General features: G+C 41.4%; 1 protein-coding gene across 2 annotated transcripts; it reads left to right on the top strand.

Annotated features, from left to right (window-relative positions):
- Positions 1-214: 214 nt before the first annotated feature.
- Positions 215-18,197, top strand: bsg (basigin). 2 transcript variants are annotated; one of them, XM_037698187.1, is made up of 8 exons: positions 215-436; positions 13,139-13,307; positions 13,930-14,018; positions 14,121-14,257; positions 14,354-14,630; positions 15,852-15,864; positions 15,936-16,005; positions 17,125-18,197. In XM_037698187.1, the coding sequence occupies exons 1-7, from the start codon at positions 373-375 to the stop codon at positions 15,994-15,996; spliced, it is 810 nt and encodes a 269-aa protein (XP_037554115.1). In that variant the 5' UTR covers positions 215-372; the 3' UTR covers positions 15,997-16,005; positions 17,125-18,197. The 2 variants fall into 2 exon arrangements, with proteins under 2 accessions (XP_037554115.1, XP_037554113.1); XM_037698185.1 differs by having other exon boundaries at positions 15,840-15,864; positions 17,125-18,195.
- Positions 18,198-23,341: the final 5,144 nt, after the last annotated feature.

Genomic DNA, 23,341 nt, shown 5'->3' with positions numbered 1-23,341 from the left:
TGTTTCAACTTGGACTGTCTAAAATTTTCATTTATTGAACATGAACAACATATGAAATATTTGCACAATCACTAAGATTACCACCTTGTTTTTAGAGTGAGAATATAAGATTTTTGTAGCGTCAAAATTATGTTTATGTGGCGCTCGTTTGTTGTGTAAAAAAACCGCAACTTCCTCAGACGCAAGCCCCGCCCACAGATCATACGTCATGTGTACGTGCTGTGAAGGGCGTGTGCGTATAAGAGGAAAGACGGCCGGTTGGTTCGCTGTCTTCGTGTAGCACGGCGTGTTTCTGTGGTGAAAGGTTGTAAAGGATAGAAGATAAATTTAAACTAAAGCTTAGGTTGTGCTACTTCAGTAAAACAAGCAGTTATGAAGTTACTGTGGGCTTTAACGGCTCTGCTGTTGAGCTATTTTCGAGCCGATGCGACCACAGGTAAGAACGCCTGTCAGCCATGTTGGATGAAAATGTTGACTTTGCTCGGAGGACGAGTGTTTTGCTTTATCATACAGCGGCTTTCAACGTTTTAAGTATTTCAAGAGCGGCGACAAAAAGCACAACCTTTTCTTGTGTGTGTTTGCTACTAGGAAGAATGACATTGTGTAATGTCATTGAGGCCACAGGCTATTGCTAGCGAAACATTTTGTGCTTCACAAATCAATCTTCGTTCTAAGCGCCTTGTGACGCGCGTGAACAGAATTAGTCACGAGATAGATACCGGTAATTTTATTTCTAAGCGCTTTTCGGTGTCGTTTGACATTATTTCAACGTGAGACTTGTGTCTTATTAAGCATTATTTGGTTCTATGTCGCTCTGTTGAGCTTTATGTTAATTTACGCGTACGTACGTTACGTTACAAGCTCATTCTTGTAGCACCGGTTAAAATTCACTCGGAATTTGCGTAACGTATAAACGTATTTAACTGGATCTGCATCGTTTTAGTTGTCGGAAGATCCCAGTTAATTGACCCCCCGGCAGCCTTTTGGAGTACAGTTTAAACGCTGTGACTTGAAACAGAGATTTGTTGCTAATGTTGCGTAACACAGGCTACTCACATTTTGTCCCATACTGATTGCTGGTGGTATTATTGTGGAGAAGAGGTCTCGTTTTCGGGTGAACATTTATTTAGCTTTGAATAAATTTAAATTAAATGGAGCCTTTTTAATGTTTGTTTTTTAAGTATATGTACAGTACCAATTAATGGTTTGCTGTTTTGCACTAACAATCCTCTTCATTTGTTCATCGGCCCATCGACCAACTACAAAATGACCCTTAAACTCTTCAAATCTTGGTCACGTGAGGGTGAAATTCCATTGCGCACGTGCCTTCTGGTCTGAAACGTTCAAAACTATTAGTTTTTTTGTGCGTGTGTTTAATATTATGGAGGCTATTTCTGCAGATTACATCTTGAGCTTGGCTGTTGTAATTAAATCACATTTTTTATAGGTCAATTCCTTACCCATTCCGGCTGCTTTTGTAACTTCTGCTTATTTTATGTCAATCTTTAAATTTTGTCTTTGGCTTCCTTCTGGCCTATTGGCATATTAACATGCAGAAAGTTGGTACAAATGGTGAACTAATTTTATCCTAAGGTGATGACGAGGGGCAAATTGAGTATAAATTTAGATTTCCCTACAGGTTTAACTTCTACTCACGAACCTCAGAGGTCAACAATAAAGCTAGTTGGTTTAATGAATCATAACTTGAGCATTTTTCCTAAACAAAATGTGCCTGTGAAAATGGTAAAAGGGGTAAATGCCATACCACTTTATTTATAGAGCACTTAAAGCAGTGACAAGGCCAACCAAAGTGCTGTACAGACAAAACAGACAACACGCAAAGCAATATACAAAATGTGGTAAATCAGAATATAGACATAAAAACGATGCATTTAAATGTGAAAGTGGGAACCCCCACCTACCCACCCAATGCACTGAGAGTTAAGCTGCTTAACATTCTCTTTAATTATTTTGTGTGATAAAAGCCTGCCCTTAAAGCAAGAGCATTTGATGCGAATGGAAGACAAAATCTGTGTTGGTGAATCACAGCTGAATGATTACAAATACAGTTCTTTATTGTTTCCATATTAGGAAAACACTGATTGATTGACCTTTTTTCAGCCCACTTAATCATATAACATTAGTGTGATAGTTCTCGTAGTGTTTCAATGATACAATTTTTTTTCCATTCTCTATTTTAGGAGGTTAGGGTTTTTTATTTATTTATTTATTTTTTTTGGGTCTTGTGTAAATTCAGAGTCAGAGTCAGAGTTTCTTTATTGTCATTCGCACCTCATGTGGTACATGTGGTGGAGTGAAATTATGTACACGGGGTCCCAGTTACATCCAACAATAATGTATAAGAAAAAACAGTAATAACATCTAAGATATGAACTAAGAAAAACATCAACTAAATATACACTAAGCACTCATTTTGTTTTTTCAAATTGTAATTCAAAAAAATTGTAAAATTCAAATTTTTTCAAATTTTTTCAAATTGTAAGTACCGGTACACATTAAAGTCTCAAATGTGACCTGAGACATTAAACCTTTTTGAAATACAATGTGTTGAATCATTTAAACCTTTTTCTATGTATTCATATTTCTAATTTGTTTGTCTTTAACCAGCAGATTAACTAAATGCAGAAAGCTGACTTTATGCAAATCTCTTGACATGCCTGTTTTGCAAGTATTTTAAACTGTAGGGTCATCTTTCTAACTTGGTCCTCTACAGCTGTATTGTTTTTGTTGCCACTGACCTCTGTTTAAATGTCAAATTCTGACTTTAGGACACTTGATCTTTGAAAGAACTTCAGGCACACGTCTTATTCACTTATAGAGCAGAAGGTTATAGGTAGTAAATTAAATGTCAAAAGACTTTGTAAAAGACCTGGGCTAAATTTGAAGGACCGTAAAACATTACTATGAAGGTGACCTTAAGTGAGGAAAGTTGCATGATAAGCAGAGATTAAAGTTTTTATTGACAACTATAGTAGTACCCCCCCCCCCCCTTCTTTTTTTTTTCCTTTTTTTTTCTGCTGTTCAGGTATGTCAATGCTAGTGATGTGTGCAAAACTTGGAACATTAAGGTGGAATTAACAGATTTGTGAAAGTTCTCAGTTAGCAGAAGCTAACTGCTGCTGGACAACATGTTGTTGTGCTCTGGACTGGCCAAACAATCCTGCATTGTCAAGAAACGTTGGTTACGTACTGTAACCCCAGATTCTATGAGTATAGGCGTAGCCCTTTACGGCTGTCACTTTGGTGGGTTTCATCCCGTCATGCGAAGCATTACACTGAAAAATTTAGTCCACGCCCACCTGCTGTGTGGGCCCCACGTTGCGTTAAGAGCGGGTAATCGGCTCCCAAATAGCTTTTTCTTCAGCCACTTAGGAGCCAGTGAGGCCCAACGCTTAAAGGGCTACGCCTATACTCATAGAATCTGGGGTTACAATACGTAACCAACGTTCTATTTCATATAGGCTTCGCCCTTTTCGGCTGTCGCTTAGTGGGTTAAGGGCGAAGCAGATGTGGTCCTCGCCTCACTGGGTCCATTCGAACACTGTATGAAGCGGAAGCTTGCCCAAAAAACGTCTTGTCACTCAACTCCCCATGTACGTAATTACGCATTGTGTAATTATGTGTACCATGCACAGACACATGTTGTGTATCTATGCGTTCTGAATGCATGAACGCCCCGGAAACTTTAGACTGGGATGAAAGATGTTGAGAAGGGGGGGCCATGAAACAAGTGATTCATGGCTGAACAGTATGAACAGATTAATAACAAATTAACTGATTATAATCGAATGAACTAATTGGTAACAATAGTCATGAACTGATCAATGACCATAGAACCAAATAACAGTTACAGCTTGTGACTGATAACATCTCACACTTTAATGCATGCAGACAGATGTGAGTTAAACTGAGTTCCATGAAACGACAATATTCATTCTGTAAAACACTAAGGACAGAATGTGTCATTGAACGAGCCGTCGCATCACGTAGATAAAAGTGAATAAATGAGCAGGGTGTTGACCACATGGCCGCAGTGCAAATATCCTGCATTGTCATACCATTATGCAAATCAGTCGAAGATGCGATACCTCTGGTCGAGTGCGCCCTGAGGTTGACAGGAGGCTCTAAATCTGATGCTCTGTAGGCTTCAGAAATGGCCTCACACAACCAGTGTGACAGGCGCTGGGTGGGTAACGGGCGACCTGCAGATGCATCTCTATAATGCACAAACAACTGTTAAGTTTGACGCGTTGCAGCTGTGTGTGCTATGCAACACGTCAACGCCCGCACCGGGCAGAGAAGATGGAAAGATGCTTCTTCTTCTGATTGTTGGAGGGGGGAGAAGTGGAAAAACCCCTCCAACGATATCACTTAATTTAAAAAGCTCGTGATGTTTTAGGCATAAAAACTGGATTCGGTCTTAGATCAGCTGAGCTGCCGTCAGTCTGAGTTCCAAGACACGATGACGGAGCGACAGAGAGGGCAGATAATCTCTCACCCTCTCAGCGTATGTTAAAGTCAGCAGCAGGGCTGTTTTAAGAGACGAGCTTAATTCTGTCTCAAAAATATTGTGACAGGAAGAGATGGCCGCAGTGACCGTTTTACTCGAGCTGAACGCCAGATCTCTGTCCATCAGCTGCTGCAGAAAGGACAGCACACCACCTAGTGGACATGAAATGGCCTCTACACTTTTCTCTGTACAGCAGCGCTGAAAAACTGACCACTTGATGTGAACAGCGCTGTGGTGGTTGCAGCACCTGAATCCTGAATCGTATGCACTACATCTTGAGAAAGATCCTTCCCCTCAAAAAAGATCCGCACAGCCGCCAGACCAAAGGTGCTGGTCTATTCTGATTAACTCCTGATCGCTCCTCCGCCTGGAGGAGAGCGTCCTCCCTCTACAGCAGGTTCCACGAGCGCCCCGATAACAAGTGTCATAGGACTGGGGACCATGATGCGTTCACGCACTTGGGACAAAAGAGCTGTCAGTCCCTCCTCCTGAGCTCGGTTCAGAAAACCGTGATATCAGAGGGAGTGAGGGAGGTGAAGAAGCATTACAACCACAGGCTGTGAGCAAACGCGTCCACCCTTAGCGGTGGATCGTCCCGTGGGCTCCATGATAATTATAGTTGACATTGAGCGTTCTCTCCTGTTGCAACAGGTCCACAGCCGCTCGCAGGATTTCTGCCGCTTCTGAGCCATCAGCTCTGGATGGAAGGTCCCCGTGCCGCAAAAGACCGTCTTTGGACATCACATCCGTCCCCTGTTCAGAACACAGGAGATGTACCCTACTCCGATGGAGAGCAGATTGGGTGTGCCCCACACAGCATCTGTCTCACATTGTGGCACATGGGTTGAGTGCATGCATCTCTTGCCAGTTATGTATGCAACAGTCACTTGCTGTCTGTGTGAATCAAAACCCTGATGATTCCGCAGCATAGAGGCAAAGTGTTGAATCACATTCAAAACCCTGTGAGACACTCCAAAAACATTTAAATGAGCTGCTGTGTGGAGAACCACAGCGCCCCCACAGCTCATTAAATGTATGAGCCTCTGTGAAGTCTGACATGTGACGTAGGTCTGCTGACGGAAAACAGCTGATATCACTCTACCGGTTTCACGTGAGTTGCACTGCTGCCACCTGTCTGTACAAACTGCTCAGCAGCAGCAGATGTCCAGATAAAGCACAATTCTCCTCCCTGCTCTGTGCGGCGGCTGTGGAGCGGCTCGGCACATTAATGGAATGTTGTTTCTCACAGTTCAAAATTGACAAATCTAGGATAAATCTCATCTTTCCGGTTCGTTGGGACCAGGGAGTGATGAGAGAGGAACCCTGTGTTTTCCTCTCCTTCTGAGACTCTGGAAATTACATTAATCAGAATTTACTGAGCTTCTGCGAGAGGGGACGAGATCTGTTTTAGAAATGACAGAAAACGTCACTAGAGTTCCTCCGTACCGGGGTTTAGACGTGAATCCCCTGATGAAAACAGTTCGCCTATCCGTCTGGAGTGCGCGCTCATTGCCACTCGTTAATAAAGTTATAAAGCGGGCACGCGTTTATGCTGTGGGCTCAAAAGCATGCTGATGTGAGCTGGTGCGCGCTGAAAGAAAAAATGCGCGCCCCCGAGCATGCAAATCGTTGTGCGTTTGCTGATGCTGCGGCATGCGGCTCATCTGTGCTGTGCTCACGTTGTGTGCCGCTGCTCCGTGTAAACGCTCGGGGAGTGGGTGCACGTATGAGCCGACGTGCCCTGAAGAGTCGTGTGTGTGTGTGTGTGTGTGTGTGTGCGCGCGACGTCTTAAGCGAGGATTGCCGCGGGAGCGCGCGTTTGACGCTGGTGCGGTCAGGAAGCAGCGCGCGGCATCAGTGGGGTGAGGTTACCACTGGGCTCGTTCTACAGAATATGTTCATTCTTGGCTGTGAATCATGTGAGCTTGAGTGATTCCACGAGCTGCAGTGTTGATTCAGAAAACCTTCGAGGATGAAGGAGCCGAGCCACTGTGAGGCTTGTGAAACTGTTGACTCTGCCGCGGGAGCGCGCGTTTGACACCACTGCAGTGAAAATGCGTGCCGCTCCTGCCGAGAGCGAGATACGTTACTGGGCTCGTACCGCGGTCTCACGTTGACGTGAACGGCGGGAGCTGAGAGCTGCGTGCACTTTTTTATAACGCAGCGCCTTATAGGTGAAGGCTGCTCGTGCCGCGGAAGCGTGTGTTGGCATTGCCGGCAGTGAATGAAACGACCTTAAAAGGCTCATTCGTGACAAGTGTGTGACAGGGCCGCTGTCAGATCATCCGAGCTGACAGCCTGGCTAAAAGACACTTCATCATAAAATGATGTTTATTCCACATCGTGTCATCTACACACATCCAGCAAACCGACACCTGGTCATCTTCCCCTGAGCTCTGTGGTTTGTTGTCCTAGAAGGCCCCCTGTTGGCGGAGTCCGGGAAAAGTTGAACTTCCAGATGCCCGGGACATCTGACGGGAGGGACTGGCATAGCAGAGCTGGGGAGGCGTTGTGCAGCCGTGGAGCATCTTGAAATGATCTCTCGTTGATGAAGGCCTTCCAACAAAAAACTTCTGCAGCTCCCCTGAGAGGAAGATGGAGTGACGAGCCAGGATAACCTCTGGGACCTCGTTCTCCGGCTGCGATGCAGGCCGGCAGACCGCAATAAAGGCTCACCGGTTGGGGATGACGTCAGCTGCCCTGCAGAGGGAGCGTATGTCTCCTCCCGCCTCTGAACGTGTACGCCAACAGCGTAACCGTGTTGTTTGCTGCGGCCGTCTGGAACGCATGCTGGTGAGCTCAGTTGGAGAGCGGTGTCACCGTCTGGGTTACGCTAACCGGAGGCGCGGGACGCTGGTCCACCTGGACATTTTGCTCCGAGAAAAAAAGCTTCCGTCAGGCTCGGCTCCAGGGGGCACTGAGGGAATTTCCGCTCGGTGAAAACTCCTCTGCTCTGGAGATGGGCGCGGACTGTGGGGACCGACCCCCCCCCCCCCCCCCCCAATCTACTAGGAAAAGCCGTCTGTAGCCTTGTCCCTTAGGACGTTCTGTTGGGAAACCGAGGCCAGATGGATCAGGACGGTGAGCCGGAATGGAGCCTAGAAAAAACCTTCCCGCCGGATCATCCGAACTGGCGGGAAAGGCGCGGGACGTAAAAAAGGGTCCCTTAATGTCAGCAGCCTCCTGGGTTACGCCGGGCAACCCCAGAGGGCGCCGTCGGATGGGAGCAGTGTGATCGCCAATGCGAAATGAGGTGGGATGAGGTGAGCATTCGCTCAGCCCCCCTCCACCGACACTACGCTCTCCAGGAGGGAATGAGTAGCGGGGGGCTGCAGCTGACTTGGCCTGTTCTGGAGGAACCATCCGATTTGCTCCGAGGGTCGGCGATAAGAGGAAAATTACAAGATGGCGTTGTCCAGCGTGTAGCGACCTGTCACTGAGAAATACTCCTCGGTGCTTGCCTTGAAACAAGACTGCTTGTCAGCTTCTCCTCGGGAAGGAGAGCTCACTGGGACGACCGGAGGTCGACGTGATGGGCCAAGCATTCTTAACAAGGTTGGTCATCTACACAACTTTCCTTTTTCGTTCTTCTGACCGTGCTTATTAGCTCGCTGAAGAAAAAAATGGGAGCCGATTTCCCGCTCTTAACATAATTTATACGGACCGGGTGGGGCCCACACAGCAGGCGGGCGTGGACTAAATTTTTCAGTGTGATGCTTCGCATGACTGGATGAAACCCACTAAGCGACAGCCTTAAAGGGCGAAGCCTATATGAAATAGAACAAGAGGTTACATCTTAGAGCAGTTGTCTCTTGGATCAGTTGGTTCTTCAGAAAATTATACATTTTTCTAATCTGAGCAGATTCAAGTCCCAATGTCCCCTACAGTTGCCAGCTTTTTTTAATTGTCAGACTAGGTTTTCTCACACAATGTTCAATAAATGTCTTACTTTTGCATATAACTTGGCTGATAAAATGAAACGCATTTTCGTGTGGCTTATTCAGTGAATCTGTGTCTATAGCAGTCATTAAACAACAGGACAATGATCTAAAAATATCTACTGTTAACCTAGATTAATTGTGACTGGGCAATCCTGGCACAACAAAGATCAAATTTGTACATTTTCTTTTTATTGTACGTCTTTACTTTATACATTTCCATCTTTGCAGCATCTGTTGCGTTTTTTTTTTTTTTAATAGCTTTTTATTCATTCTGCATTTTTAATTTGTTAGAATATTTTTTTTTTATTTTGCTTTCTGTCTTTGGACAGGAAGGGAAAGCCCAAGCTTTTTGCCAACAGCCACTAGAATTGTGTAGTTTGATGTAGTGTAATTAAGAGCACAGTAGATTTTTGTGCCTAGCATTGACTACAAGAAATTTAGGTGTCATTTTCTAGCCATGATTTATGTTTTTTTCCCCTCAACGTTGAATGCATGCTGACAAGACCATAAAAATAAATTTATATGATCAAAGGTTACAACCTTTGATCATATAAATTTATTTTTGCTGTCATTGCTCCCTGTACAAAGGAAAACGGGAAGCAGTAGTTTTCATTATTTCTACTCCACCAGTGACGACAAGCTATGTTCTTGTACGAAAACAATCCTTACCTGATATATGGTCCTTTTTTTTTTTTTTTCTTTCTTTTTTGTAATAACTGACAGTATTTATCTAAATATAGGCCAACGGATACAGAAATTAATGCAAGTCAATAAACTTCATAAACTTTGAAATCTGTCTTGAGGATGTAAAAAAAAAAAAAAAATGTGGATGTTGTAACATAATGCAATACAACTTTATTTATAAAGCAGTTAAAAACAACACAGTTAACACAAGCAAGCATAAAAAACTAAAATCAACTGAAACCATAAAAGTAATGAACCGTTAAAATCATAAAACGGCAAACAGTAAAAAAAATAAATTAAACCTTAAAACCAACTTTTCAATCGGGAGTTAAAAACCAAAGAGAAAAAAAAAAAAGTGTTTTCAGAAAAGATTTCAAAACGGAAAGTGAGTCAGCTGTCTGACATGGAAAGGCAGCTCATTCCACAGTTTAGGGGCTGTGACTGAAAATGCTCTTGTCACCTCTCCTGTTAAGACTTTGGAATGACCAACAGCAGTGGATCTGCTGACCTAAGAGCGTGAAACAAAGATTGGAGCAGGTCGGACAGATACTGTGGGGCAAGACCCTGAACACGTTTGAAAACAAATAAACTAACCTTAAAATTAATCCAGAAATGAGCTGGGAGCCAATGTAGTGATTCTAAAACAGGGGTGACGTGCTCTTTTTGGTACCAGTTAAAAGGCGAGCAGCAGCATTCTGAACTAGTTGAAGTTTAATCAATATTGACTGGCTTAGCTTGACATAAATTGCATTACAGTAGTCTAGACGATTTGTGCATCTGCTAGTTTAAAATCTTTGTCCAGCCTCAGATTCAGATTAGTTGCTGTCTCAGTCAGATGCTATGTTCAAGGACTCTGCTCAGCATCACTGGGCTTAAACAACAAGATCTTGGTCTTTTTTGATAATTGAAATGTAAAAAAATTCTGTGACATCCATGCTCTGACTTCTGCAATACGTTCCAGGAGGTGGTTCGCATTCCAAGAGTTGGTTCACAGAGTACTGTTTCTTGTTTTTAATGGAACATAAATTTAGCTGTCATCAGCATAAAAATTAAAAGCAACACCATGTTTCCAGAGAATATATCCCAAAGGGAGTAAATAAAGGGAAAACAGAAGGGGGCCAAGTTTAGGTCCCTGAGGTGCTACAGAGGACTCAACAGCTCCAACATTCACACAAAAGCCTCTGTTAAATAGGATCTAAACCACTGTAGAGCAGGACCCTGAATGCCCGCCCAGTTCTCCAGATGAGACGGGAGGATCTGATGGTTCACTGTCGAAGGCAGCAGTTTGGTCCAACAGCATTAAAACTACGGTGACCAGAGTCTGTGGCTAAGAGAATGTCATTTTAAAAACTTTCAACAGTGTTGACTCGGTACTGTGGCAAGTTTGAAAACTAGATTGAAATGGTTCAAGAAGGTTGCACTTTTCAGTAGAATGTTAATTGGCTGTAAACAAATTTCTCTAAGATCTTTGATACGAAGGACGGTTTTGAAATTGGCCTAAATTTTGACACATCTGTGGAGTCGAGACCAAAATTTTTAATCGGAGGTGTCACAACTGCATGTTTAAAACTCGCTGGTACCTGTCCATTTTTTTTCCAAGCTGCCATTTATAATTTTGGACATGTAAGGTGTGGAAAAACCTCTTTAAAAAGAGGAGGTGGAATGTGATTATTTGGGGATCCAACAGACTTCATAAAACTAGTGATCTCTTAAAAAAAAAAAAAAAAAAAAGGCAGTGATGAGCTCAAACTGAAAACAGCAATGTGTGTGATAGAGATGAAGGGGGTCATAAGAAGTAGGGCTTATGAGAACTCTAATGCTTGCAACCTTTTTGAGAGAGGGAGAGAGAAAAAGGGAAAAATGTACAGGAAGTTCTCACACTTCAGTCGAGTTCTCCGGGCTGGCTGATTGTGGGGCATTAAGAACAGAGCTAATGGTTTTAAGAAGTACACATGGATTGTTATAGTTTGAGGAAATTATGTCAAAGACATGGGTTTTTTTGTTTTGTTTTTTTCAGCCCTAACAGTTGACTGAAAGAAATGCCAGCTGTCAATGTTTTGAAATAAACCTGTAATTTATCCATCTATAAACTGAATTAATTAAATTTTAAATAAATGGAGAATGTCTAATTTACAAATCTGAAAAATACAAGACTATTCAAGAGTTTGCTTGCTCTGATATATGGCAAAATATGTTAAGATTTATTTATGTATTTTATTTTTTTTCCCTTTTGTTTTAAGCAAAAATCAAAGTAATTAAATTCTTTGCACAGTTGTCACGAAGGCAGGTTCCAGAGTTTTTAAACTGATTTGAAATCCATTTAAAAACTTTAACATTCAAGTCAACTATTTATGCATTAGTTTAAGGAATGCTACTTCCATCGATGATGCGAATCTGCTTTTAATGTTGCAAATCTGCTTATGGCCATTCCCATTCGTCTCTGTGTGTGCATGTGTGATTTTTATTTTTGTTTAACACGATACGTCTGACCATAACATTTTTCAAAATGAAGCCATTAATTAAAAATGTTAACTCTGGTCTATTTTTTTTGTGCTTGCTGTCATATTTCATTTAACTTTTTTCTTTCTCTTTTCTGTTTACTTCATTTCTTTTTCTTTCCTCCATTGCATTTTATCACCATTTCATGCAATCACCTGGTTTCTTGCTAAATTAATTTTTTGAAAACCATTTGCTGGGTTGATTAATTGTGCTCAGCTGGTTTTATTAAATCCCCCCTCTCTAAGATGAAATTGATCAATGACAGTGCTGAGCTGCACTGTGAAGTGATAGGGAACCCCATCCCTGAAGTGCAGTGGTGGTTTATAAAAGGTGAAGAGTCCAATGAGACTTTCACCCAGCTGTTTGATGGGGCACGAAATGACTGTGTTAAAATGAATGCCACATACATAGAACATGCCACGAGCACCATTCACCTCACCAGTCTCAGCCTGGACGACACAGGTACATACGAGTGCCGTGCATCAAACGACCCTGACCGCAATGATCTGACGAAGACTCCCAAAATCAAGTGGATCCGTTCACAAGCAAACATTATTGTGATTGAAAGTGAGTTGCAGAAGAGGAGGAGACTCCAGTTCAAAGTAGATGACTGTTGCCTCATTAGTGAAGTCTTGGACATTTAGCTCCTGGTTTCCTGGTCCAGTTCCCTCTTCCATCCCACTTCATCTAGTGCCCCCCACGCCCCAACTTTTTCCCTGAAAATCAGAGGTAATCCTGGTTGTAAAACATAGTCTGGCTGCTCCCTAATCCTTGATCACCTGATTAAAAATGTTTTAATCTGATGCCTTTTTCCCCTGTGCATTTAGTTACCATTATACATTTTATTGCGACTAATACTGGTCATAAGGCTTGATCTTTGCAAATGGCTTCTGTAAGAATACAACTAGCATAAAATTAATAAAAATTCTCATTTAAAAATAAAACAAAGGGGTGTCAGATTACTGTATTGGCACTGGCGCTTTATAGACTTCACGTTATCCTTAATACTAACACTGTAAATACCCCTTTCGTTTTCACTTGAAGTCATTCCTGACGTTCACAGCCTGAAGTATAGGCACAAGATGGCAACTAATTATTAAACATGGTCTGCCATGAGGCATCTTTCTGCCTTGTGGCCCAGTATTATGTCTTGTTTTCTGAAGAATTACATAATTACTTTAGTGTGACTGTCAGCGTAAACTGCCAACGGGCTTTGTCCCCTAGTTGTTGCTTCCTCTGCATGAATTTATCAAAGGACCTGTAGCCGTGTTGTGTGTATTGCCCTCTATTCCCTTCATTCTCTTTGTGGAACAAGGATTCCTCATGTGGGGAGCTCTTTTCACCTTCTGTGTATTATCAAGTCAATGACTTTCCCAAAGACATGTTGAGTGTTAAGATTTTAATTGTAATAGTAATGGGTTTTGACATTTAGTCTTGTGCTTTTATTTATTTTAATAACAAAACTTTTTTTTCTTCTCTCAAGTCCCCATAATTATTACTGAACCTTCTGAGGTCAGCAACCAGACAACAGCTGTTCTCAGCTGCAACTTGACCAACCCTAACCTTCCCATCAAGGGCTCCTACTGGACACACAATGAAAAACCCATTGATGAATCCAGGTCTGATAGCACTGCTGCTTACACGGTTTACCGGTAAGACATTGATTTATTCAAGAGTTAATGGTGTTAATGGTGTCCTATGTCTTGCAGTTATGTGTGGACACTGTATTTGTAGCAATTTTACGTTTACATTGTCTTCTGTCTTCACACTTGCATTCTGCCTTGTTTTTATTTTTGGATTCCTTCCTCCCAGTCTGCCTCTCTTACCAGCTAAGTTATGGGTGCCACTCACTGCTCTTGATTCACAGGGAGATGAACTGTGCAGGCATACAAATTTACTCAGTCTTTGCAGCAGCGCTCGGAGCCCTTTTGCAATGTTCTCTCTTTGCCTGACCTTAAATCCCCATTAGATGGGAACAGTGGCTCTGTACAGGAGAGTAGCACTGAACAAAAGTGGGATTGTAATTGAAGGGGGAGGAAACCTGAAATATTTATGCAGACAAGCAGCTTTAGTTTTACCCTGCAGCTCTTGAGCAGAAATGGTTCTCTGTTATGGATTTTCTACTTGGCGAAGTAGAAAAACTAATCACCATCATGAAAGTAGCTTCAGCTCTGGCAACTAGTCTGTTGTTGCTAGTAGCTGCTTTGGTCCTAAAGAGAGAAATGTTCCTAACAAAAAGTGGCACACTGATTTCTCATTGTTTCTCTTCTTCAGTTTGGAAAAAATCACCTATCACAATGGTGGACAATATAAATGTGTTTTTATGACTGAGCCACAAGTGACAAAGACGATAGAAGTTAAAAGTAAGTTGGCAAAATTACACATTTCTTTGAAGCACTTTTCGAACTTGTCAGTGTCTTCATTTTATGAAAACTAATTTATGCAAATGTTGTTTTTCTTTGAAGCTCTTCCCCATGTTGGTGCTTACAAGCACTCTGAGCATGGCAATGAGATGGACAAAGGTGTGCTGACCTGTGTGGCTCATGGTCATCCTCTCCCTACTGACTGGGTCTGGGTCAAAGAGAAGGACGGCAAAACAACGGTGTGATGGCAATATAGAATATTTTTTAAAATAACATTTCACTGACTTAAGAAAATTCATTGACTTTGTCATACTTAAGTTCATCTTTTGCTTCAGCCTATTCTCAACGGCACTGGTGACCGATATGAGATCAAGAGCACCCCCAACAAGACCATACTGTCCATCAATGAGCTGAGCATTGAGAATGATATTGGAGACTACATTTGCTCTGGAACCAATGAACTTGGCACAGTCAGTGACAAGATCCACCTGCGTGTCCGCAGCCGCTTGGCTGCTCTCTGGCCCTTCCTTGGCATCGTGGCTGAGGTCATCATCCTTGTGACAATCATCTTTATCTACGAGAAGAGGAGAAAGCCTGATGAGGTCAACGACGGTATGTATCTTCTACATTATTGCATATTGTCAGTATTTTTATGTTAATTTATTTTCCTCCACATTAAAATAAATTCTGGGGAGATTTACATTGTTCTACCCTCTACCCAAAGATCAACACCTCCTATCAGGCTATCATTCAGTACAAAGTTTGAAACATTTATGGCAAAGTTTGTCCTTTACAGAGAGCTGAAACGACTAGCTGCATGTGTACAGCTTAAAACTGGTGGTGGTAGAGGTTTTGGCATTATTTACATTTTTAGAAATGTAGCTCATGAGTTGGCTTCCACTACTGTGTAAACAATCTTATAGAACAATATATATTTTTACTTTCTTTATTTACATTTATGACTTCTCTGTTCGCTGCTGATTTTGCATTTTGGTAAGTGAACAAAACTGCATGTCAGACTGAAGTGGTTGAGCTGAGATGACGGCCTAGAAAAGCTATGGGAGTCTGAATGAACTGCTTTCATAGTAACCACTTCTAAGAGAAATGTGCTCAAAGATTTGGTCACTCTTTCACTGGCGCTGAATGTTAATACAAAGCAAGCTTCAGTTATTCACTTTCACGTTCTGGCGCTTAAAATCATTGTTTTGAGCCATTGAAAGAGTCTGAGGCACGCAAGTTAGTGTCATGGTTTGACATGGGGTAGGTGAAGGATTTCAGCGTTTGCATGCTTTCTGCATCTTGTAGCTTATGCATGAAAAATGTCAGGCAACTCACTTCTCAGGGTCGACATGCCATTTCTCATTCATCACTTGGCCTCAAAGGAAATTTACCTTTTTTTGCGTTCTCTTGTGAAAACATGCTCTTTCTCAGGTGTGAATTCTGCCACATTACATTGTCAGGATGTCTGTTAGCTGCCATTTTAACTTATGTTTGTTAATACAGCCGTTGGAGTGTGTTCTTTGTATTTTGCTTGTATTGCATGAGCCTTTGTGATGCTTAAGGTTGACGGTGTATTAAAATATTTACGAGTGGTACTTTTTAAATTTTGTAGCAAAGCATTAAAATTGTCAACCAGCTGGTAACAATTTTATTTTCAAGAACACAATGTTGGGTTTGGATTTTAAACAAATGTATCTTCTAGAAGTTTGTCCAACAGTGCCTGGTGGACACGTCTGTTTGTAATTTGATCATAATCTCATTGTGCTCACATTGAACATGTACTCCCATTGATCTGTGATGAACTCTTCTCTTTTCTTACAGATGATGACTCAGGATCTGCTCCTCTGTAAGTATGGTCAACAGTTTTTGTACGTTTTGTCATTTTAGCCCGTTGTCAGCGCTCATGTTGTCTTTCAGGAAGAGCAACTCCACCGCCAACCACAAGGACAAGAATGTGAGGCAAAGGAATTCAAACTAAAAGCTGAAGGTGTGTGGAAATCAATACAATTATTGGTGTTAAACTGTGGAGCGGACTACAAATCGATTAAAAACCCATGTACAAACCTCAAATTAAAAACTAAAAGATTGTTCACAAGTTACAGGGAGAAAGAATGAACACAAATATGGAGTAAGATGTTGTGATTTTGTATATTTTAGTACAATTGGAACATAAATGGTATGGTACGTATATTTGGGCAGCTGTGGCTGAGTGTTTAGCGCAGTCGTCCAATAGGAGAGTTGGGGGTTCGATTCCACCAGCAGTCACTTGTTGAAGTGTCCCTGGGCAAGACACTGAACCCCTCATTGTCTCTGTGTCCCATCAGTGTATGAATGTGAAAAAGCACTAATTATTCTTTGTATAGATCTAGTAGAGTGCTGTGTGAATGGTAGAAAGGTGATATAAGTACAGTCCATTTACCAAATATTATATATTGCATACTAATGGAAAAGTATATTGGTAATTACATCTGATGTGTACGTTTACTTTTCATGCCTGAAAGTTTAAGGATGTTGGCATATATTTTTGTTTTATCAATTATTTGAGGGGTTGTGTGCATTTTGTGTACATTATACTACAAGTAGTCCTTGCATATCAACACATCTGAATACTGAGCTATCAATGCAATATTGATAAATGGGTTGGAGATGAGGTAGAGGTAGCCGACTTGAGACCAGAAAGTCACAGTTTGACTCCCAGCCTTTCTCGCATGTCGTGGTGTCTCTGAGCAAGACACCTAATCTCTAATTGCTCCCCAGGTGCTTGCATAGCTGCCCACTGCTCCACCTGGGTGTATCTCAGGTGCGATGGGTTAAACGCAGAGAACTAATGTTGCCATTATGTTGACATAAAATGATGGCAACACAGCAATTTACTTAATGTGTGTAAGAGAAAATGTTAACTATTAACTGAGGGTATGATTAAAGTCATCGTACTCTTTGAACTGAACAGATGCCGTTTATTATTGTGTTGTACTGTTTTAATGTGATAAGTGAAATGGTTCTTTAAGAACGAAGTTGATAAAACTGACTCGTGTTTTGACTGGACTAAAATGTATTATCGACGTGTGTCTGTGTGAAATTTGATTTAATTTTTTATTATTCCTAGATGGATATTCAGTGGGCACTCCAGGATTCAGCTGTCATGTGGCTCAATATTACTGCGCACCCTGCAATTTGAAGTTCCTTTTTTGTGCTTGGGTGTAAATGTTTTAGGAAAAATAAAATTTCCTCTTTCAATGCTATGTTCTTCACATCACACAGCCAGGATCACGGTGCGGAGGGGAAAGAAAAAAAATTCTGCTTGAGATCATATTGCATGAGTTTCTAAGATGTTCTAGCCAAAAGTGTGTGTTGCTGTAAAATCATTAGAATGGTTTACTGCAGATTGCTTAGTCTATGATCTTCTGTTTTTTGCTGATGTTCCTCGCACTGATCTCAGTTGTCAATAGTACCGTAGTTTTTTTTTTTTTTTTTTTTTTTTTAATCCTGTGTGAGATGGCTTCTTGTAAAATGGCACAAGCTTTGTTTCCAGGATGTGGAATGCTTTTGATCTTTATAAATCCCTGCCATATTGGGAGGGCACATTGAAGTTCAGATCTACTGAGCAATCTGAATTTCAGTGCATTTTGCCTTAAATCCCATTTCTCATCTTTTTTGGATTTGGTTTATCCCAATAAAAGATAAAAAGCTGACATTAAATAAAATGCTAAGAATGTCCAAGTTTTCTTAGTCTTTAGTTGGGGGGGGGGGTTATTCATGGAAGATTTTTTATTTTATTTTATTTACGAGTATTTTTATTTTTTAATGATATTTACATTCAGTGGATTCCTTCGGACCAAGTGAAAGAACTGCAACTGTTTCATCCATGGATTACAACTATATTCAGGTGAACGTCTAAAACTTCTGGAATAAAAATATGCATTGGATTTTAATTTTTTTTTTTATCCCTCATGGTCTCACCTGAAACACTTGTGTCCAGTGTCTCAACAGCTGTTTGGTTTATTCACTGTAGATAATTCAAAAGCCATATATTCTATTTAACCCAAGTAGTGTTGTGATTAAATGTTACACTTTAGAGTTGTAAAATTTAAAGACCAGGTCAGTGTTGTGTAAAATGGTTGTACGCTTTTTTATTCTTACAAATATGGAAAACCATCTCATGTACAACTTGCACAAACTGAAATAAAGGTATATCGACAAATGGTTTTTCTTTGATCATGTATTTTTAGTAAAAAGTGACTAGTCCTTTCTTTGTAGAATTTAAGTAAATAAATCCTACTCAAATGCTTTGCTGTTGGAATTAATTTCCAAAAGATACTTTTTAAAAGTACAATAATTTGCTGTCTGTTACTTGGTCACAGTAAAATGTGGAACTGGTGCCCCTTTCAGCCTAGGTTTTAAAGGATGGTCAGATTTTTCATGTGAAGTTCTGCCAAGTTTTGAGTAGTTCATATCAGAAGAGCAGTGACGTCCTAAAAGCATGAAGTGTGAAGAGTTACTGAAAATCAGCCCAAAACGGATGGTTTTGTTCTTTAGTGGTCTGCGTTCATTTTTAGAAGAACTAATGTTACTTCAAAATTCATGCCCAATAATCCAGGTATAAATCACACAAGTCCAGTCAGGTCATCTGGATGGTTTATTTTTTGCTGAGATGTTTCATCCTTCAAAGATAAATCTATGTAAAAAGAAGGAAACCATCTCTTAACAGAGGAGGAGGTCTCAGATTTCAACTTTCAGAAACGTGTCTAATGCAGCTGTAGGACTGATACCCAGCCAGTTTCACACCTATCGGGAACAGAGGGGCCTCCTCTGTGAATTACGATGAACAAAGACCTTAAAGCCCTACTGTGGTGTGATTGTCAATCTACATACAGGTATGTATCATCTCAGCTTTATGACCTGAACCCCACACACTGCTCTTTGAATTGAGAAAGCTCCTCAGGTAGAAGCAAAACTTCTGTTACAAATAAAGTCCACTTGTTTTTGTCTTGAACATTTTTGAATTTACCATGTCCTGGATGACTGAGGATCTTCACCAGCGTGTCCTTCAAAGAATTTCATCCAATGAGACACGGAGTCCCACAAGCAGCACACTTGCATAGAGGAAAAAACCCAGTTTGCTGGTGGTAAGATGTTTCCGGGGCCCACCCTCTGCTGTCATCTCCTCTGAGAACTGATTAGATATTGATATAGCAGAGTATGAATGGGTAAATGAGATTATAGTGTGAAGATCTTGAGATGGAAAGGTGCCATAAGTATAGTCCATTTACCATACCTTTTAAAATACATAAGTTGTGTTGTATGCATTATGTTTTTAGAAAATCCAAAATACGTTACAAAAGAAAATTAAAGTGTTCAAATTTATTTGTGTCCATATTTATAAAACTACCTGTAGTAAAATGATTCAATTCAGTTTATATAGCGCCAAGTCACAAAGTCGTCTCAGGGCACTGAACAGAAACTGCTTTTAAGTTTAACTCCATCTCAGAACGCTCATCTTGAGCAAGCCTGAAGGCGACAGTGGAAAGGAAAAACTCCCTCGTGAGGAAGAAACCTTTAGCAGAACCAGGCTCGGGACAAGTGACCATCTACTTCGACCGGCTGGGTTTGAGAGGAACAGATACACAATGGCAGGTCAAGAATCACATGTTAAGATAGAAATAGTATCAAATGAAAACTATTCAATTTTAACAAATAATTTAAGGAAATGAGGTCAGTTTGTCCTCCAGTAGTGTAAGCTTAAGGCAGCATAACAAGCCATCCCTGTACGATTTATCAAAAAGGAAAGTTTTAAGCCCAGTCTTAAAACTGGACAATGTGTCAGCCTCGCCACAAGACAAAATAAGTTGAAATAGAAATAAAACTATATTGCAGCCCAATGCTTTAAAACGAATGAATATAAAAAGTGAACATTTTAAATCTCCATCTTTCTTATTTTTTCTCTAACGTGTCTGTCTTTATTTTTAAAGGCATTTACTTTTGTTGCTGTACGTTTCTACAATTTAAAAATGATCATTCATTCAACCTTTATTTATACAGGTAAATCTCATTGAGCCTCGAGGACTCATTTACAAGAGAGACCTGATTTCAACAAAGAAAGATGACAACAATGGACAACAGCGCCAACAATAAACAGTTATAAAAAGTCATACTTTTTATTTTTAACAAGTAGGATGGCAAAAAAAAAAAAAAAAGTAAAAAGAAAAGTAACAAAAAACAGCTAAGATGAATGTAGAAAACAGACTTGTAGAAAACTTGTAGAACACTTAAACTTAAAAATCAAGCAGAAATGTTTGTTGGGTTTTACAACAAAATGGAAATAACCTGCTAAAGCACAAATTCCCAATGTCATTTCAAATAGGCTTTTATTATTATTGAGGTATGGGTGTTTTGGGGTCCAAGTTACAAGTCACGTGTATTGGTCTTCAAACTGCAATTTCCATATTTTTTCACTAGATAGAGCCATTTGACCAGAATAATCCCTGCGCCTGGAGACGAGAGTAGCTTCAGCTCAGCAACAGGCTGGTTCCTGAACACATCACAGCCATGTAGTGTAGAAAGCGTAGGTAAAATAGTTACTGGTTACTTTGTTCACAGTGGGTAGAAAAAGAAGTTCAACTTGAATTGTGAGCTTTCTTCATCTTTACTCTGTTTTTGACTTTTCTTCAGGTAATTACTGTTTCAAAGCAGGACGTGTTAGTGCGCTTATATTGCCCCCCCCCCCCCCCCTCCCTTCCTCCTCCCTCTTTGTTGCCTCTGCAAGGGTGTGGATAGCAACTTGCCTTCCTTTCTGCCTGCTCATTTAATTCTTAATGTAACCTACCTGAGAGTGGCTGGAGCCCAAGGGTAATGCTGCCATCTCTCTATATTAAACACACAACAGCAGGCGCTTTGCAGCCATGGCAACGTTGCTCTGTGGTACCTGAAGTGATGAGGAGGGCAAGTAAAGGGCTGTTGTCGATTTGAAACCGCCACGGTTTGAGGTGCGATGGATGAGGCTGAGGATGGCGAGGAGGAGCCCAAATTCCTGCAACCTCTTCTATCAACCAGTTTGACTGGAAGCGAGGACCCCTGTGATGATGATGATGGTGGTGGTGGGAGCGGCAGGGGGATCAGGATGAAGGGCTTTTTTACGCTCGGAGGCGGAGTCGCGTTCGCTGCTGCGCGCAAAAACTCCAACAACAACGAGCTTTGGCTCTTTTCAAGCGAGGGCTCCGCGCCTCTGTTGAGCCAGGGGGATGCTGCAGAGTCAGAGCACCGGACCAGAGGGGACACAGCTTCTCAAGGGCCAGTCGAAATGATCTGCAACAAGAACGGGGACTGTAGGAGGGATCCGACCAGCTCGGGGAGCCTGTCTTCTCTCATCTCAAGGCAGGAGAGGCAGGCGGATGGAGCCAGGGAGAGTGAAGACGTAAGGGGGCCGGCTGTGAGCGGGGACGTCTCTGGCCTCTCGGCGGGGCCCCTGACTCAGGGGCCCGGGAGCGAAGTGAGGACCAGCGCAGCTATGGAGAAAAAGGACTCCAGAGTCTCCTTCTCCAGCGCCCCGGCAGGTAAAGGGCAGCTTTCAGGTCCACAGTCTAGAACTTCAGTCGCTTTCAGCAAAGCGGAGGACGGCTCTCAGATAGTTCCGGACGATGGGGACTCCAGGGGGAACCAGACCTACATGCAGAGGCAGTTCAGCTCCATGCTTCAGCCGGGAGTCAATAAGTTCTCCCTGCGCATGTTCGGCAGCCAGAAGGCGGTGGAGAAGGAACAGGAGCGCGTGAAGTCAGCGGGGAACTGGATCATCCACCCATACAGCGACTTCAGGTGCGGACAGATGCCTTCACGAACACTTTTTTTTTTTAGACTCAGTGTTTGTCTGAACAAAGAGACCTCTTTTCATCCAACTTTTGTAAATGTTTTAAACTTGGTTTAGATGTGTGCATTGTTGTGAATGAAATCGAGGCAAATCTCAGAGAACATCGTGAAGTTTGTTTTGGCCCAAAACGTCAAAAAGTCACTTTCAGCACCAAGGACAGCTCCGCCAATTACACTTATAATAAACCAGATTATTAATCCTTTCATGAGACATTTTATACATTTTAAACATTCAAATACTATCAAAATATTATTCGATTACATGTTTACAGCCAATTTATTATTTTAAATGAGAGGTGGTGCTCCAAACCTACGTAATTTCTGTCTTAATTGGCAAAACGGAGAAGGTAATTTGAATAACACATTGATAAAGAAGTCTTCGGGATTGTGCATGGTTTAAGACAAAGCAACAACTGTCATGTCTCCTGAGTTTGGCAAAGGTGTCTGCTTGTGTCTGTCTTACCTCTCATAAACCACTGGACAGAATTTAACCAAACTGGCCAAAATTAATAACTGAAAACACATTTCCAGTTTAACTTTCGGTGTCAATCCCATACATGATGACGTCCACAACTAACTGACCTTAAAATGGTCAAGTTTATAGGTATTCACCTAAAACATTTTGTGTGGTAGAAACTGAGACCGACCCTCAATATCATCTGAGCCATAGTTTTGCATTCAACTATTTAGAGCCAACTCTGGTTTTCTGTTAGCAAAACATCTCTAGAACAACAGGCCAAACTTTAAATAAACTCCTAAAGTAATCATCGGCTGCACAGCTGATTCTCTTTGGAGCCAGTCATTTTAATTAACACACAAATACTGTAACTTGTTGAGTTTAGCACATATTGAGGTCAAATTTGATGGGGTAGTAGATAAGTATTTTACAGCACATACTCTGAGCGTCACATACTGTAATATGGGGCGGCTGTGGCTGAGCGGTTAGAGCAGTCGTCCTCCAGTGCGAGAGCTGGGGGTTCGATTCCACCAGCTGTCACATGTTGAAGCGTCCACTGAACCCCTCATTGCTTCTGATGTTTGCCCCATTGCTGCATGAATCTGATAAAGCACTGATTAGTCTTTGTAAAGATCTAGTAGAGTGCGGTATGAATGAATAAATGAGGGCACAGATTGTAATGCAAAGAGCTTTGAGTATCTTGATCAGATAGAAAGACGCTTTATAAGTACCGTCCATTTAATATTGCATAATATCAAAATGGCGTCATCTTAATCATTAACACACGTCATTCTTGGTTTAAAACTCTGGCATTAAAAGTGGTATATAGACATTTTCTTTTGTTTTAATTAATGATAGGTCTTTGGAAAGTGCATTCCTGGTTTAATATGAGCTGGATGATGCAGGTTAAAACAATAATCCAACAAAACACATAAATGTAAAAGTCTTTTCTAGTTTTTATTGTTAGGGTTAAGATTGATACTTCCTCTTCAACCCTTAAGTCTTC

The sequence above is a fragment of the Nematolebias whitei genome, chromosome 3 (assembly GCF_014905685.2).
Source record: "Nematolebias whitei isolate Nwh7 chromosome 3, NemWhi1, whole genome shotgun sequence".
Lineage (NCBI taxonomy): Eukaryota > Metazoa > Chordata > Actinopteri > Cyprinodontiformes > Rivulidae > Nematolebias > Nematolebias whitei.
This window is presented reverse-complemented; position numbering and strand designations above follow the sequence as displayed.